The sequence below is a fragment of the Vipera ursinii genome (assembly GCF_947247035.1).
Source record: "Vipera ursinii genome assembly, chromosome: 11".
Taxonomy (NCBI): Eukaryota; Metazoa; Chordata; class Lepidosauria; order Squamata; family Viperidae; genus Vipera; species Vipera ursinii.
This window is the reverse complement of record NC_139524.1, coordinates 2,138,321-2,154,197: the sequence shown is the minus strand read 5'-3', so window position 1 is coordinate 2,154,197 and position 15,877 is coordinate 2,138,321. Positions and strand designations below refer to the sequence as shown.

Below are 15,877 nucleotides of genomic sequence, written 5' to 3'. Positions count from 1 at the left end.
CCAAATGGGGTTAAGGGGGGGTTGAACCGGGAACTCTTTATAAGGTTTTAGTTTGTAGAACAATATTAAGTCCTGCCTTGTATTCCTACAACCAAGCATGTCATAGTAAAGATTCCTTTTGGACTAGATTTGGCTCCAAGAGTTTCCTAAGACGTGGTTTGGCGTGGGTCCTGACAGCTAAGGCAAAGAAAGAGAGAGACAAAAGAGGCCAGTATTTCATAGCCAGAAAAAGTGGGATTTATATCCATCTTAGTCCAAGCTGATTCTTTTGCTTGCAAGGAACAGCAGTTGATGGTTCTGGTCCTCCTGCTGATGGATGATATATGTGCTATCTTTCAGCTGTCCCCTCACTGGACAATTATCAGTGGAAACAGCATTTTCTCTAGCAGGAGGACAAAATAGCCATCTGCAGCTGCATTGTTTACGGCTAATAGGAGAATTAAAGTTGGTTTCCATCTTGCCATGATGTTCTTTCTGTGGTGGACCCTGGATGAGAATAGGTTGACAGGAATAACATAAAGTTTTATGAGAATCCCAAGAATTATCAGTAAAAACCAGCAGGTAAATTCAAGTGGGCTCATACTAGAATCTACCTCTTACATGTCTCCACATAAAAATACATCCCCTTTTCTCCAAGTATTATTTTTCACAACATTTTCACTTACAAATACAAGATTGGATAATTTGTTGAGTAGCTGAGAAACTCTTGTTTCTTTACTGAAAAACTTGTCTTCTTTCTGTTTGTCCTACTCAGAAAAAGGATGTGTCAGATCAACACAGATTCGTGGCATCCTGTTAGATCTCTGCTCGTAAGCCAGGACCGAAAAAACTCAATGACTAAAACTCATTGAAATAGATGCCTTTATAAATATCCATTATATTACATGGAAGCTTGGCCAAGAGTTCGTATGCTAGGAAAAACTACATGATATGTATCTGTGTGACCAAAGATAACTCTAGAGCCTGAAATTAAAGGCTGACTCTCTCCAGACATTGACTGAGTAATGCTGCTGAACACAAATTCCACACCACGTAATTGTAGTTGCTTTCCAAGCCAGAAGAGTTTGTTAAGAATTCCAGAACCATGAATAACTGGCAGAACAATATTAGCTTTTCCAAGTCTACGTACGTTGCCAAATAAGAAAATAATAGGTTGGCCAAGAGGTTTCCGCTGCATTAAGATGGTCTGGCATCTTAAAGGGTCTTTGGGTAGCCAGTTAAAAACCAGAAGACAAAGACAAAGATTTTCCCCCTAATCGAGCAATTTTTTTTTGAATTGGAGTTTTTTGAATGATTATTAACAGTTTGGTTCCCAGTTTCATTTCCTTTTCATTAATGACTTTTGGGGGAGATGAAAGAACACAAAGATTGGTGAAAGTTTTGGTTGTCAGGACAGGAGTCTTATCACATAAATAGCACTGTAAGGACCCACCTCAGCTAACCACCAAAGAAAGCAGAACTCTTGAAACATGCATTGCCTCAAAAGGATATTTCTTTAGGGGTCAGTGATAGTAGGGAAGTCAAGGCGAAAAGCTCGCCCAAAACGTTGTTAAGCAAGTAATATTCCTGCTCCCACCAAAGTCCATTTGAAATCCAGCCAATCCACAGGTGGCACGATGTTTGGGTAACTGGCACAGCTGGCACACATCTCAAGGTCTTCTCCAGTTTCGTTTCTCAGGGAGACACATTCCTCATCTCAGTGGACAGAGCCAGGAGAGGAAGAATAGAAAGCGAAAGTTATCCCAAGCGAAAGTAAATCCCCCCCCCTCCCAGCAGAATGGCAGGCCCCACATGCAGGGAAAGCAATAAGGGTTTGGGGATCTGACAAGTACTTTATCTTTTATGGCTTCTTCATGTTAAGGATCAATTAAAAGTTCTGACCTCCCAAAAGCCTAAACACAGATCACATTTTAGTCCAGACTATTATAAACTGTTCCAGAAGTAGCATAAAAAAGAATGCAGATTATTATTTTGTGGCCATTCTGTGCTATTTTCTTCTGAATTAAAATATTAAACAAAGTGACAATTTGAGAAACTGAAGCTGAAAAGTCTGAGAGCAGATTTTCAAAGTTCAGAGAACCAGATAAATGTATTATTCTAGTGTTTCTGATATCTGGAATTTAAGTCAGATTGTTCAGCTCCTTAGCCTTTCATGAAGTTTCAGATTGTTCCTTACCCCCCAAACATTTAGTATATGAAAATAATTTAACTAATAGTACTACTAATAACAGCAACTCCTTGAATAGTCCTATTCACCTTTGGGGGTCAATATTGACCAACTGGGGCCACCTGATGAAAACATTGTCCAGTCCAAATGTTGAATGCCAGGCTGCTATAATTCACCGGGAAATTGTGGTAATCCTCCATAGCTGGAAGCCCTTTGAGAAGAAGGTCTTGGGCGGCTCTCTGGGACTCCATTAAAATCAACTCATTTGATTCCCCTGTTTTGGTCAACTAGGGTTGCTCATGTGAGCATGCTTTTTAAATTACTACTTTCGGTAATGGCAAGTTGGAACCTGCCTTTTTTGTATGGAGGGAGGACACTTTTATTGATATGTTAAGCACTGTGGAGAAATATTAATCACTTTTTTGTTGTTTGTTGTTTCATTCCCGCTGAAAATAAACTGGAAATGACACCATCCACTTTCAGCATTTTGACAGAAATTTTGGGTGATGCAATTGTGCACACTCCCAGAATGCAAAAAAGGAGCTGGAGCTGGAATTTGCTCCCCCCCTGCCATTGGCTATATTCTCACCACATGTTTAACTGGGTCAGTGGGATAGTCAGAGAATGTTAATTAACTAGTAAACCAGCTATCCACTATTATCCCCAGCAGCACAGGCATATCCCCCTAAATAGAGCCATGTTTGCATAGGGTTATATTAACACATCTCATCTGCTATATCGTGAGAGCTGGTCCTTGCTTCTCTTGAAGTTGAGACTAGATCCTAATGAAAACAGATGTACCACCTATTTTGGTTTTATACACGTCCACCTAACCCCCTCTCAGCCCTGCTGGAGGGCATGAGTAAATGGAGGGAAGGGCTGGATCCACGGGGTTGGCTCCAAAACAAGCCTACAGATATCTGGGAGATGGAATCTGAAGAGAACTCCTCTCCAACTAGCCCCATCCTGACGGGTTTTTCTTTTTAATTCCAACTTGCAAAAACAAACAAACACGGGATGGCCTTGCTTTGGCAAGGGTGGGGAACTGTAAAATAGGCTAAGGCCAGCAAAGTCCCCTCCTGGTCAGCTGTATGGCACCATTAAAAGGGGGTGGGGCTTAGCTCCCCCAGTCATTGTCACCATCCTGGCTTTTTCACACACACACATCTACCGATGCTCCAGAACATCAGATATTCTAATACATGGATCTGGAGAGTGAAGGCTTGCTTTATGTACAGCAGCTTTTCATTTATTTTTAATTTTTAAAAATATTTATAAACAATATACATCAAAGCACTGAATGGCACACATGCTTTCTCCCAACCCACACACATTTATATGCAAACTATTGTAATTCAAATGTATTCAAAGCATATTTTTGGCAACCACTGGCAACCACTGCACTCCACCCGTGGCAAATAGAAAACATTATTAAGCCAATCAAATGCGTTGAATCTTCTCCAATCTGCTGCCATCAAGATAAGGTATAAACAAAATACTTCCCAGCCATGTTTCAAAAGGCATTGCTAGCCCATCTTCAAGGGGCATTGAAGAAGCCAGGGGGATGCGATGGTTGGAAGCCAGTATTGCAGGCTAATTCAACTCTCTGCCAGGAGTTCAATCCTCACTGGCTCACCAGTTGACTCGGCCTTCCTTCCTTCCAAGATCAGTAAAATGAGGACCCAGAATGTTGGGGACAATATGCTGACTTGTAAACTGCTTAGAAAGGGCTGTAAAAGCACTATGCAGTGATATATAGGTCTAAGTGCTATTGCTAGTGGTATTAAAAGAAAATTGGCTATACATGTACCCCAAGACTGTCTCTGACGTTTGTGTCACATCCTGGAGTTATGGCAGATTTATTTCCACATTGAAACCAACCTGATATTTAAAATACAATAAGGAAAATAAGATAATTATTAACCCAGTGTGAAATAGTTGGATAGAATAGTCAAAGCATTGTATGAAAGCTAACATTTCCTTTTTGCTATTTTGTAAAACGTGTTTGGTCAGGGTAGCTTGTAACTATGGAAAGAAGAACTGAACCAATCTGAGGCATCTGCTTCAGGGGACTGGTGCTGGTGGGATCTACAGTAAGAAGCCCACCCTTAGCACATCCGCTCCTCTGGTGCCACGAACCACTCCCTAAGCTGGCACCTATTGGGATTCTGGCCATGTAGTTTTCTTTATTGTCAGTGTTGGAGTCAAACTCAACAGCTGTTTGCATCTATTTATGTACAGGTAGAGACACAGACAGCAAAACATTGTGAAGTGGCTCTGGCAGAACTAGAAAGCAGATACAAATGGTGGTTTAGGAGGCAAGGGCTGAAAAGTAAAGGTATCCTAAATCTAAGCTGACCCGCTTGTCTACATGATTCTAACCATGCTATTTTCTGCCCTCGTTCCACCAGCATCATCTCTCGGGATGTTTATGACTCCTGATACTGCTAACTAGAAGTGGGAGTCTGCAGTAGGACTCTATAGGAATAAAAACTAGTTTTTCTTCAAAATTCACAGTGCACATTACTTATGTGGTAACACACACGTGCACATACACACACACACACACACAGAGACACTTGTGTGCTTTCAAATCACTGTTGCCTCCTGGCCAGTGTGTGTGTGTGTGTGTGTGTGTGTGTGTGTGTGTGTGTGTGTGTGTGTGTGTCTTGGACATAACTTACAACATTGCCTTATATTAAGAAAATGGTTTGTAAAAACTATTTTCCTAAATACTTTGTATAACATTGTGCTGTTATAATGTTTTGTAACAACAAAGAAAAGTACAATATTCTAGGTATGTTTAGATAAATAAAACAATTAATTTCACCATGAATTGCAACAAGCCAATCTTGATTGAATTGCAAAACATGACAAAGAGGTTTATGATAAAAAAAACAACCACAGATTCCAAATGAGTGCATTTGTTAATGAATCAAATAAAGAAAAGTTCAGAAAATGCAACTAACTAAAGTCCCCCCCCCTCCAATCCCTGCAGACATGCCTCCTCCCCCATAGCTTCCTTCAGGTTCCTTCTAAAAGGAAAGATCAGGCTTGGAGGTCATCATGCTCTTTTGGAGACCTTTAGTTGCTATATCAAATTGGTAGAACTTTGCATTATTCATCCCAGTAACAAGCTAGGAATCCTTATATTAACACTTTTTGCAATTATGTTATACTCTTCTTCCCTTACCCCAAATGTTAGACTTACCGCAGAGTAAGTCTACTAAGGAACAGAGTAAAAACAATCACATGGCCTACCAGCCTGGGACATTAGATGGCTCACCAGAGAATAATAGCAGAATAAGAATTGAAAGGGACCTTAGAGGTCCACTAGTCCAACCCCCTGCTCAAGCAGGAGACCCTATACTATTTTAGACAAATGCCTGTCCAGTCCCTTCTTAAAAGCCTCCAGTGATGGAGCACTCACAACTTCTGGTTGGGCCCAGAGGGTGGTGTCCCTCTGGTTGATCTCTGCCCACCAGGTTTCCGGGTGCTTCACCGGCCTCGGGCTCAGGGTAGGGGCGGGGGTGTGGCAGTAGTTGTGAGGGAGACCTTATGTACGCGGGAGGCCACCGTTGTCCAAATATCCGGGTGTGAGTCTCTCCTCCTGAGATGTGGTCCTAGGGCTCAGTTGGGCTTGCTGCTGGTGTACCTTTCACCTAGTCACATAGAAGCAGCCCTGCCTGAGCTTCTCGACATCCTCTCAGGTTTGGTGATTGAGTTCCCCAAATTTATGATTTTAGGTGACTTCAATCTACCATCCCTGGGGGGAATCATCTGAGTTAGCTCAGGAGTTCATGGCTTCCATGACGGCCATGGACCTGATGCAAGTAATTCAGGGCCCGACTCATGGGGGAGGTCACACACTCGATTTGGTTTTTCTATCTGGACGGTGGCTAGATGATCTGGGTGGGGGTTCCCCAATTGTTATGCCCCTGTCATGGACCGATCATCATCTCCTGTGGCTGGTCATCCGTTTTGCCACTCCCCGTCGTGGGGTCATTGAATCAACAAGATGGTTCCACCCTAGGCGCTTAATGGACCCTGAGCGGTTCCAGGCGGCGCTTGGGTCCCCAACTGCCGCCCTCGCTCACAGCTCGGCCGAGGCCCTAGTGGAAGCCTGGGAAAAGGCAGCCACGGAGGCACTCGACTGAGTTGTACCCATGCGGCCCCTGAGCAGGTCCCAGTGGGCTCCATGGTTCTCTGCGGAGCTCCGGGAGATGAAGCGTCGGAGACGGGGCCTAGAGAGCTGTTGGAGATCCAGCCAGTCTGAATCTGACCGATTGCGACTAAGATCCTCTATGAGGTCTTATCTCGCAGCGATGAGGATGGCAAGGTCTAATTACTTTGCTACCCTCATCGCGTCTGCAGATAATCGCCTGGCTGCCCTGTTTAGGGTGACCCGCTCCCTCCTTAATCAGGAGGTGAGGGAGGAGCCCTTGCAGGGTCGTGCCGAGGAGTTTAGCCAACATCTGTCGGACAAAATCGCTCGGATCCGGACCGGTTTGGACTCCGACTGGGCAGAGTCTGACGGCGGTGAGGACATGGGTGGTCTTAGTGATGTTATCTGGGAGGAGTTCAATCCTGTGACTCTGGAAGATGTGGACAGGATCATGGGGAAGCTGAGTTCCACCATGTGTTTATTGGACCCGTGCCCCTCCTGGCTGGTCTATGCGGCTTGGGAGGGGACACGAGGCTGGCTCCAGGCAGTGATAACTGCTTCTTTGAGTGAGGGTATTTTTCCCACCGCCTTGAAGGAGGTGGTGGTGAGACCCCTCCTCAAGAAGCCTGCCCTGGACCCAGCTGTTTTAAACAACTATCGTCCGGTCTCCAACCTTCGCTTTCTTGCGAAGGTTGTTGAGAACATGGTGGCGCATCAGCTCCCTTTGTTCCTGGAGGAAGCTGATTATCTGGACCCGTACCAATCGGGCTTCAGGCCCAGGTACAGCACGGAGACGGCATTGGTCACACTGGTGAATGATCTCTGGCGGGCTCGGGACAGGGGTTGTTCCTCTGTCCTAGTCCTGTTAGACCTCTCAGCGGCTTTTGATACCATCGACCATGGTATCTTACTGCAGCATCTCAGGGGGTTGGGAGTGGGAGGCACTGTCTTGCAGTGGTTCTCCTCCTACCTCCTGGGACGTTCGCAATCGCTGTTGGCAGGAGGGCAGAGGTCGGCCTCGAGGCCTCTCATTTGTGGAGTCCCTCAGGGGTCGGTCTCCTCGCCTCTCCTGTTCAACATCTATATGAAGCCGCTGGGTGAGATCACTCGTGGTTTTGGGGTTGGGTATCATCAATATGCTGATGATACCCAGCTCTTCATCTCCACCCCAAACCACCCCAGTGATGCCCTCGATGTGATGTCCCGTTGCCTGGAGGCGGTTAGGGTCTGGATGGGGAGGAACAGGCTTCGGCTCAATCCCGACAAGACTGAGTGGTTGTGCGTGTCGGCATCTCGGGAAATTCAGATTATTCCACCTCTAATTATGGGGGGGTGAGCTATTACCCCCCATAGATAGGGCTCGCAACTTGGGTGTCCTCCTAGATTCACAGCTCTCCTTGGAAGATCATATAGGAGCTGTGACTAGGGGGGCCTTTGCCCAGGTTCGCCTGGTGCACCAGTTGCAGCCCTACCTGGACCGGTATGCCTTGCGTACAGTCACTCACGCACTCATGACCTCTCGTTTAGACTACTGCAATGCTCTCTACATGGGGCTGCCCTTGAGGACCACGCGGAGGCTTCAGCTGGTGCAAAATGCAGCCGCGCGAGTGGTATTGGGGGGTCTCCCGATACTCCCATATTACACCTCTACTCCACAAGCTGCATTGGCTTCCAGTTGCCCTCCGGGTGAGATTCAAGGTGCTGGTGATGACCTATAAAGCCCTAAATGGCATGGGTCCGGTTTACTTACGGGAGCACCTGCTGCTGGCATCAACTTCCCTTCGTCTAGTGCGCTCCCACAGAGAGGGCCTCCTCAGGGTGCCGTCGGTCAGAGAGTGTCGACTGACGACCCCCAGGGGGAGGGCGTTCTCTGTGGGCGCGCCAGACCTTTGGAACCGTTTACCGGTTGAGCTCCGGACGGCTCTTGACCTTCGCTCCTTCCGCCGTGATCTAAAAACTTATTTATTTGAATCAGCTGGCCTGGTCTGATGGGTTTGGGAATTTTAATATTAATTTTAATTAATTTTATTGTAATTGGGCTTAATATTTAATTCTATCTTAACTTTTGTACATTGTATTTTTTTATTGTATTTATTGCCTTGTACACCGCCCTGAGTCCTTCAGGAGAAGGGCGGTATAGAAATTAAACTATTATTATTTTTATTATTATTATTATTATTATTATTATTATTATTATTATTATTATTATTATTATTATTATTATTATTATTATTCTGAAGGCAAGTTGTTCTACTGGCTGATTGTTCTTATTGTCACGAAATTTCTCCTTAGTTCTAGGTTGCTTTATTCAATTTCCATCCACTGCTTCTTCTCTTGCCTTCTGGTGCTTTCGAAAATAGGTTGTCCCCCTCCTCTTTGTGGCAGCCCCTCAAATAATGGAACACCTTGTCCTTCTTTTCACTACATACCCAAGTCCTGCAATCGTTCTTCATATGTTTTAGCCTCCAGTCCCCTGATCATCTTTGTTGCTCTTTTCTGCACTCTTTCCAGAGTCTCTTTTTTATATTGTGGTGACCAAAATTGATGCAGAATTCCAAGTGAAGGTATTATAAAGCAGTAGTATAGTGGGTACTATAAGGGAATACTGGCAGAAATACCTTTTAATGTCCTAAATATGTTCTGATCTCTACAGGTTGCTTTTCGCTTGGATTTTGAGTTCAAAAAGTCAATTTTCCTCCAAAACCTGGAGATATTTTTGAATGCCAGCAGGTTGGTATTTTTTTTTTACTTCTTCTATCACCCAGTCCTGATCATTTGTCTTTTTTCTCTCACCCATCTCTGTTCCTCCATCATCCCCAAATTGGATTTCTCCCTCTGGGTTTACTTTTGTAACACTTTCTGGTTTCCCCTTTCTGTTGCAAGACTGCTGTCATCCATGCTTCCTCCTCAGGTGTTTGTTTTTTTTTTTTTTGCCATGAAAATACCGATTGGAAACGGGTGTGAAAAGTGTGGGAGGGCAATAGGCCCCATGCCCTCTTCTGTCTGGAATTTTGATCTGGGCTGGGCATCATTAGACCCCTGCAAAGACCAGTTCGGCATATACATCCAAGAATGCCAAAGCTTCATCTCAAGGGCTAGTTAAAAAGAAAGTGCTGCAAAGTAATTAGAAAATTGTGGGTATTAAAATCTGAAAAGTTTCACTTCTGAGGGAGGAATTCTACGGTGGCAGAATTAGAAGAGAACAGATCTCTACTTGGGTGGATTACTATAAAAGAATATTTTTTTCCTGGTAAAAATCAACTTCGGTCTGATGTTTAAAGGTGGGAAAAACCTGATTACTAAATTATTTAATTCTGGACTTAATTAATGGATTAACTTAATTTTTGGACTTTACAAATCATAATGTTTTCCCCTCTCTTATACTCAGTAAGTTCATACTAGTTTTGACAGCATTCTAATATACAGAGCAGACTGTATAGTGGGTAAGTGTGGATAGCTATGTGGCTTACCAGGCAGTTTGATAACATTGGGAATTTTTCCTGATGTCCATTCAAAATCTCCTTTCTTAATATAAACCCCTGTTCTCTTGTCCTCTATTTTGGAACATCTCTGATCATATCTTTGCAAAGATAACCATCATGATCCCTGCAAGCTCATCTTCTCCACCCTGAGCATATTCAATGGCTACAATTGTTCTTCATATGTTTTGGTTCCAGACCTCTTTTCATCTTGCCTGCTCTCTTCTGGACAAGCTCTAGTTCGTTCATCTCCTTCTAAAATATGGTGCCCAGAACTGGAGAAAATATTCTAGAAGTGGCCTCTAACGAACACAGAATTAGAGAGAGAGAATGACTTCTCTTGATCATGACACTGTTCCTTTCTTGATGCAGTCTGGGACTGCAAAAATACACTGTCTTGTGCTCAGCTTCAAATCTCCAAGACAACTAGATCCTTTTCACAACCTATACTTGTGGTTTGATCTTACTTACCTCAATGAAGAACTATGCATTTGTCTTTGTTGAAATTCATTTTGCTTTTTTTTGCCCATTTTCCAGCTTGTTAAGGTACTCCTGAATCTTAATCCTATATTCCTGCATTTCCCACTCATCATTGTATCTTCAACAATTTGAAAATCAGTAATGGAAATTCCTACTATGCCTCAGTTTCCTGTCACAAGGAAACCCTAACCTTGTTTCCCTATTCTCGGGGATTCCACATCCCATTCCTGACATTTGATGTATTCATTCATCTTCCTGTGCTCCCTTCTAGCCATCTGCAGCCATAGTTGGAAGTTCAGCAAACCCACCAATACACATCATTTTGCATTCAAAGGGAATGAGGTCATGCTGTCATGAGTAACAGAATAACATAGTTGGAAGGGACCTTGGAGGCCTTCTAGTCCAAACCTCTGTTCAAGGAGGACACCCAATACCATTTCAGACAAAAGGCTGTCCAAGCTCTTCTTAAAAACCTCTAGTGATGGAGCACCCAGAACTTCTGAAAGCAAGCTGTTCCACTGATTAATTGCTCCATCAGGAAATTTCTCCGTATTTCTAGTTGTATCGCTCCTTGATTACTTTCCATCCATTGCTTCTTGTCTTGCTTTCAGTGCTTTGGAGAACAGATTTACCCCCTCTTTTCTGTGATAGCTCCTCAAATATTGAAAGACTGCTATCATGTCACCCTTAATCCTTCTTTTCATTAGGCTAGACCAGGGGTAGGCAAGCTTGGCTCTTTTATGACTCGTGAACTTCAACTGCCAGAATTCCTGAGCCAGCTACGTTGAGGGAAAAGGGAGAGGTTTCCAAGCTGAGCCATGCTGGCTCAGGAATTCTGGGAGTTGAAGTCCACGAGTCATAAAAGAGCCAAGGTTGCCTACCCCTGGACTAGACATACCAATTCCTGCAAGCATTCATATATTTTAGCTCCATCCTCCTCTTTAGTGTTCTTCTCTGCACTCTTTCTAGAGTCTCAACATCTTTTTTATAACATGACAACAAAAACTGGATGCAGCATTCCAAGTGTGGTCTTACTAAGGCATTATAAAGCTGTACTAATATTTCATGTGCACTTGATTCTGTCCCTCTGTTAATGCAGCCTAGGACTGTGTTGACTTTTTTTATGGTTGCTGCACACTGCTAGCTCATATTTAAGTGGTTGTCCACTCGGGTTCGTAGTCCCTTTCACAGTTATTGCTATTGAGCCTTTATTCTACATCTGTGCATTTGTTTTTTTCTTGCCTAAGTGCAAAACCATGGAATTTCATTTTGTTGGATAGGGCCCTGTGTTCTGTTGAGATCCTTCTGGATCTTGATTCTATCTTCCAAAATTATCAATTCCCTTCAGCTTGGTGTTATCTGCAAATTTGATGAGTTCCCCCTCTATTCCCTCATCTAAATCATTTATGAAGATGTCAAAGATTAATGGGCCTAAAACAGAACTTTGAGCTACCCTAGTGCATACTTCCATCCATATACGTGTAGTTTTATTAAAGACTATACATTGAGTGTGGTTGATCAGCCAGTTACAAATCTGGTGGTAATGTGCTGTAATGCTCTCTAATCCACATTTTTCAATCTTATCAAGGAGTAGATTGTGGTCTACTTTATCAAATATCTTACTGACATCCAAGTAAATTATGTCCACAGCATTTTGCTGGTTCACTAATTTAATCACTTTGTTAAAAATTGCAATAAGATTTGTTAGCCTTTGTTAGCTAACAAACCCATGTTAACTTCTGGTTATAACTTTGCTTGCCTATAGGTATTCGCAGATTTGTTGCTTATCTTTTCCAGGATCTTCCCAGGTATTGATGTCAGGTCTGTAGTTTCCTGGATCCGTTTCCCCCCCACCCCACCCCCCCTTTTTTTTTAAGATGAGACCCACATCAGCTCTTTTCCAGTCCCCTGGTAGTTCCTGGTGCCCCAGGATCTTTGGAACATATGCTTCAGTGGTTCTGAGTATCGTCTTCTTTTTGGAAAATAATGAAGTGAGTTAAAGAACATATTTGCTATCCAAGAACTACCTTAGCTCAGCAGACAGAAGAGAAGGATTTTTGCACTCTCTTATTGATCAGCCTGCAGAGCCTCAACTGGCTCCTGGTGATCTCAGCAGGAAAGGAGGTTGAACAGCAACTTTAAAAGAATGGAAGTGACTGAGGAGTAGAAATTGTCTTTGGAAAAAGACTTTCTCCTTGTCTACGGAGACTCTCAGTCATCCAGGTCATGGTTGTCCCAAAGGTGTTTTTTTCAAGAGGCAACTGGACTTCCTTTGTTTTTCCTTGAAGACATTTTGCTTCTCATCCAAGATTTTTTTTTAATTTCTGACTGAATGATGGAGAATGGATTTATATTCCTTGTAAATCCTTCCATTCTCCACCATTCAGTCAGAACTGAAGAAGCTTCTTGGATGAGAAGCAAAATGTCTTCAAGGAAAAACAAAGTCAGTCCAGCAGGGGGTTGGACTAGATGACCTGCAAGGTCCCTTCCAACTTTACTATTATGATTATGACTGGACAGTTGCCTCTAGAAAAAACACCTTGGGGTTTCCTGCTTTTTCTGTTCTTTTGTGTGACTCTGCAAGTCTGGCATACCTGCAAAGGGATGGAACGTCGGATCTCTGAAAAGGAGAGACATAGACTTAAAATCTTGGTGTTCTCAAAATTCAACATCTTCATTCTACTGTTCCTGCTATGATTCAAATGTGCGTACCATGTCTAGTAGACTACAATCCTTTGTCCATGTTGAATGTGAAAACTGGATATTGAAATGCAAAGGAAATTTTGTGCATCCAGAATTCCTTTATATTTCATTATATAACAATAAAAATAACATTAGAAAAAAAGAAACTGGATATATAAATTACTTTCTGAGATGCTCGGAAGTTAAAAATTTCTCCTGGGAATGGGCAGTTTGTCCAGTTCCACTACAGAACAATGACATTCTGCTGATTCCTGGGCAGCTCCCAGAGGTTTGATTTTGCCTTTGGAAATGTTTTCACATTAGATGGATTTGCTGGCAATAAATACCATTTCAGACCCAAATGCATTGCTTGAGATGGCACTATTATGAAACAGAGTTTTGGTTTCTTAAAAAGTTCACCCAGTTTACAAGCTCAGGCAAGAGCAGTATTAGCCTTGCCATTCACCTACAGGGAATTAATGTACAATCTTCCTGGAAGTGTGTGACAGCAGGCAAACAGCTGTTTGTAACCATCTCCTACTCCCAGACCCAAACTTATCTGGGGAAAATACTCAGCCGATGATATACAAAATGCCTTGTTATAATTTGAAAGCAGCACAATAATACATGCAAACTGTTGCTACCAGTGAAACAAACCATGGGACATTTAAACCATGGAACTAAGGATTGGATTTGATAACCCCTGAGTTTCCTTCTAATTATATTCTTAAGCAACAGAGATTCACAACACTGAGCATTTTTTCCAACTTGGAGAGTAGCTATCCTTTATTTTTATTCTGCCTTTCAGGAATAAAAACAGACAAGGGAAGGCAAACATAAGGCTGAAAAGGAGTTTTCTCATCAGAGCTAAAAGAAAGAGAATATTTATATCCAGTTTCGGCTGATCTGTTTCCAATTTTTTCTCAGATTCTAGACATTATTTCTTTTTCACACAGCATAACTGAAGCTGGAAGAGGCAATGGCAAACCACCTCCATACTGTTGCCAGGAAAACATGTGTTAATGATGTCCCCAGAAGCTGCAGATTAGTTTTTAAATTGAATGCAATTTTTATATCACTCTGACCATGAGCATGCTTTTACTTCCAAATTTGTCTCTTTCCTAATAAGAAAAGTTGGTGTGTTTAAGTTGCAACTCCCTAGCTGCATTTGCTGAAAAAATAGCAAGTCAAGCAAATTGCAGAGATGGAAAAGATCCCAGGATAGTATCAAATCCATAATTTCAGCCAGTGGTGGGAAAAAAACACATTTTTCTCCCTGCTTCAGCTAGGAATGTTGACTCATATGAAGCAAATATCAGCTTTGACATGTCTGTAATGCACCTATTAAGCCAGTACAGCACTGGCAAAGGAATACTCTGTCTGCTGCCAAAATCACCAAGACTTCAGTTTGACAAAAATTGCTACCCTAGGGAAGGAGACCAGAGCAAATATATGCATTAAGTGCACAAAGGGAAAACTGAGCTGAATAGGTTGATGGGTGTCTGTTTGTGAGTCTAACAGCTCATAGTAAAAGTCAGCGAGGTCCCCAGTAAGGCAGGGATCCCCAGCCCCCAGTCCGTGAACCAGCACCGGTCTGCAGCATGCCAGAAACAAGCGAAGCTCCATCCACGGGATGCAGGCAGCACACGAAACCACGCTCCCCCCAGTCCACGGAAAAACCTCTCTCCATGGCACTGGTCCCTGGTGCTGAAAAGGTTGGGGGCCGCTGCTGTAAGAAGTCAGTGTTTCCCCTAGGAGATGTAGCTATCACTTTATGGCCGATCAGCATTGTACCTTTCTTATGGGATGGCCCCTAAATGGATCTCTGGTTCCATTTTTACATTCTAGTGACAGTGAAGAACAAGAAAGCACGAAAGAGGACAATTCTGCTCTCCTCAAGTTTCAGCTGAAATATGAAACTGATCTCCTTTTCACCAGGTATTCTGCATATGTATTGATTGAGTTTTGCACTGCCATAATTCATCATTCTGAAAATGATGATGTGTTCTGTGTGTTCAGACCTTCTGAGCAGTGGGATCCGTTTTTATTTTGATTGGGTTCTTCTTTTTTTGCTGCTCTTCAGGGGTTCCAGCCAGAACTATTATGAGATCGAACCCAACAATTCTCTACAGACATACGATAGAATCGGCCCACCATTTAATTGCACTTTTAAGGTAAATTCATTTTTTGTTCTAAGCAATACATTGGCAATGGGAGATGGCTTCTTGCAGAAGAGGGTCACATGCTACCTTTTTCCCTTCAGCTACAAAATCTGGGCCTCTTCCCTGTAGATGGGATAGTTATCAAAATCACAGTCCCAGTGGCCACACGAGGAGGGAATCGCCTTCTGCAGCTAACAGGCTTCCATGGACCAGAGGTATAGTAAGAGTTCCTACTTGCTATTTTGGTATTAGAAAACCTCAAGATTGAACGATCAACCAGGCACCTCAAGAGAAAGTACATCATCTACCCAGCTAATGAATGAAGGGAGAAAACCTCTCAGGTGGGCACATGGACTTGTCTCCTTAGTAATAGGGTACCCTCCTGCTACAGTTTCCCCAGTTGTTTAGTTTAGTTTTTTGTGTATGTTTAGTGTGATGGTTCATTTTATCATTCCATGTAGTAAACACATTCAAACATTAAGTTAACTAAGTAATCAGATTGAACGGTATGAATCCAGCCATGTGATCCTTTCTCAGTTTCTGCAAGAGAGATACACTTTCCTTCAGGGCACTCCTCAGGGAGTGGAACAGCCACAACGTTTGGCCTTTTTATGTGTATCACAATGCAGGTAAAAATAATAGAATAGAATAGAATAGAATAGAATAGAATAGAATAGAATAGAATAGAATAGAATAGAATAGAATAGAATAGAATAGAATAGAATAGAATAGAATAGAATAG

At 42.8% G+C, this 15,877-nt stretch overlaps 1 protein-coding gene across 1 annotated transcript in view; it reads left to right on the top strand.

The window, feature by feature from the left end:
- The window catches only part of ITGA11 (integrin subunit alpha 11), a gene marked incomplete at its 5' end in the record, with an annotated part of 172,876 nt that overhangs the window by 146,576 nt on the left and 10,423 nt on the right, over positions 1–15,877 (top strand). Inside the window, 4 exons of the mRNA XM_083371097.1 lie at positions 8,986–9,062; positions 14,822–14,911; positions 15,057–15,147; positions 15,237–15,350. Coding sequence (XP_083227223.1) covers positions 8,986–9,062; positions 14,822–14,911; positions 15,057–15,147; positions 15,237–15,350 — 372 coding nt within the window. The remainder of the gene's footprint in view (positions 1–8,985; positions 9,063–14,821; positions 14,912–15,056; positions 15,148–15,236; positions 15,351–15,877) is intronic.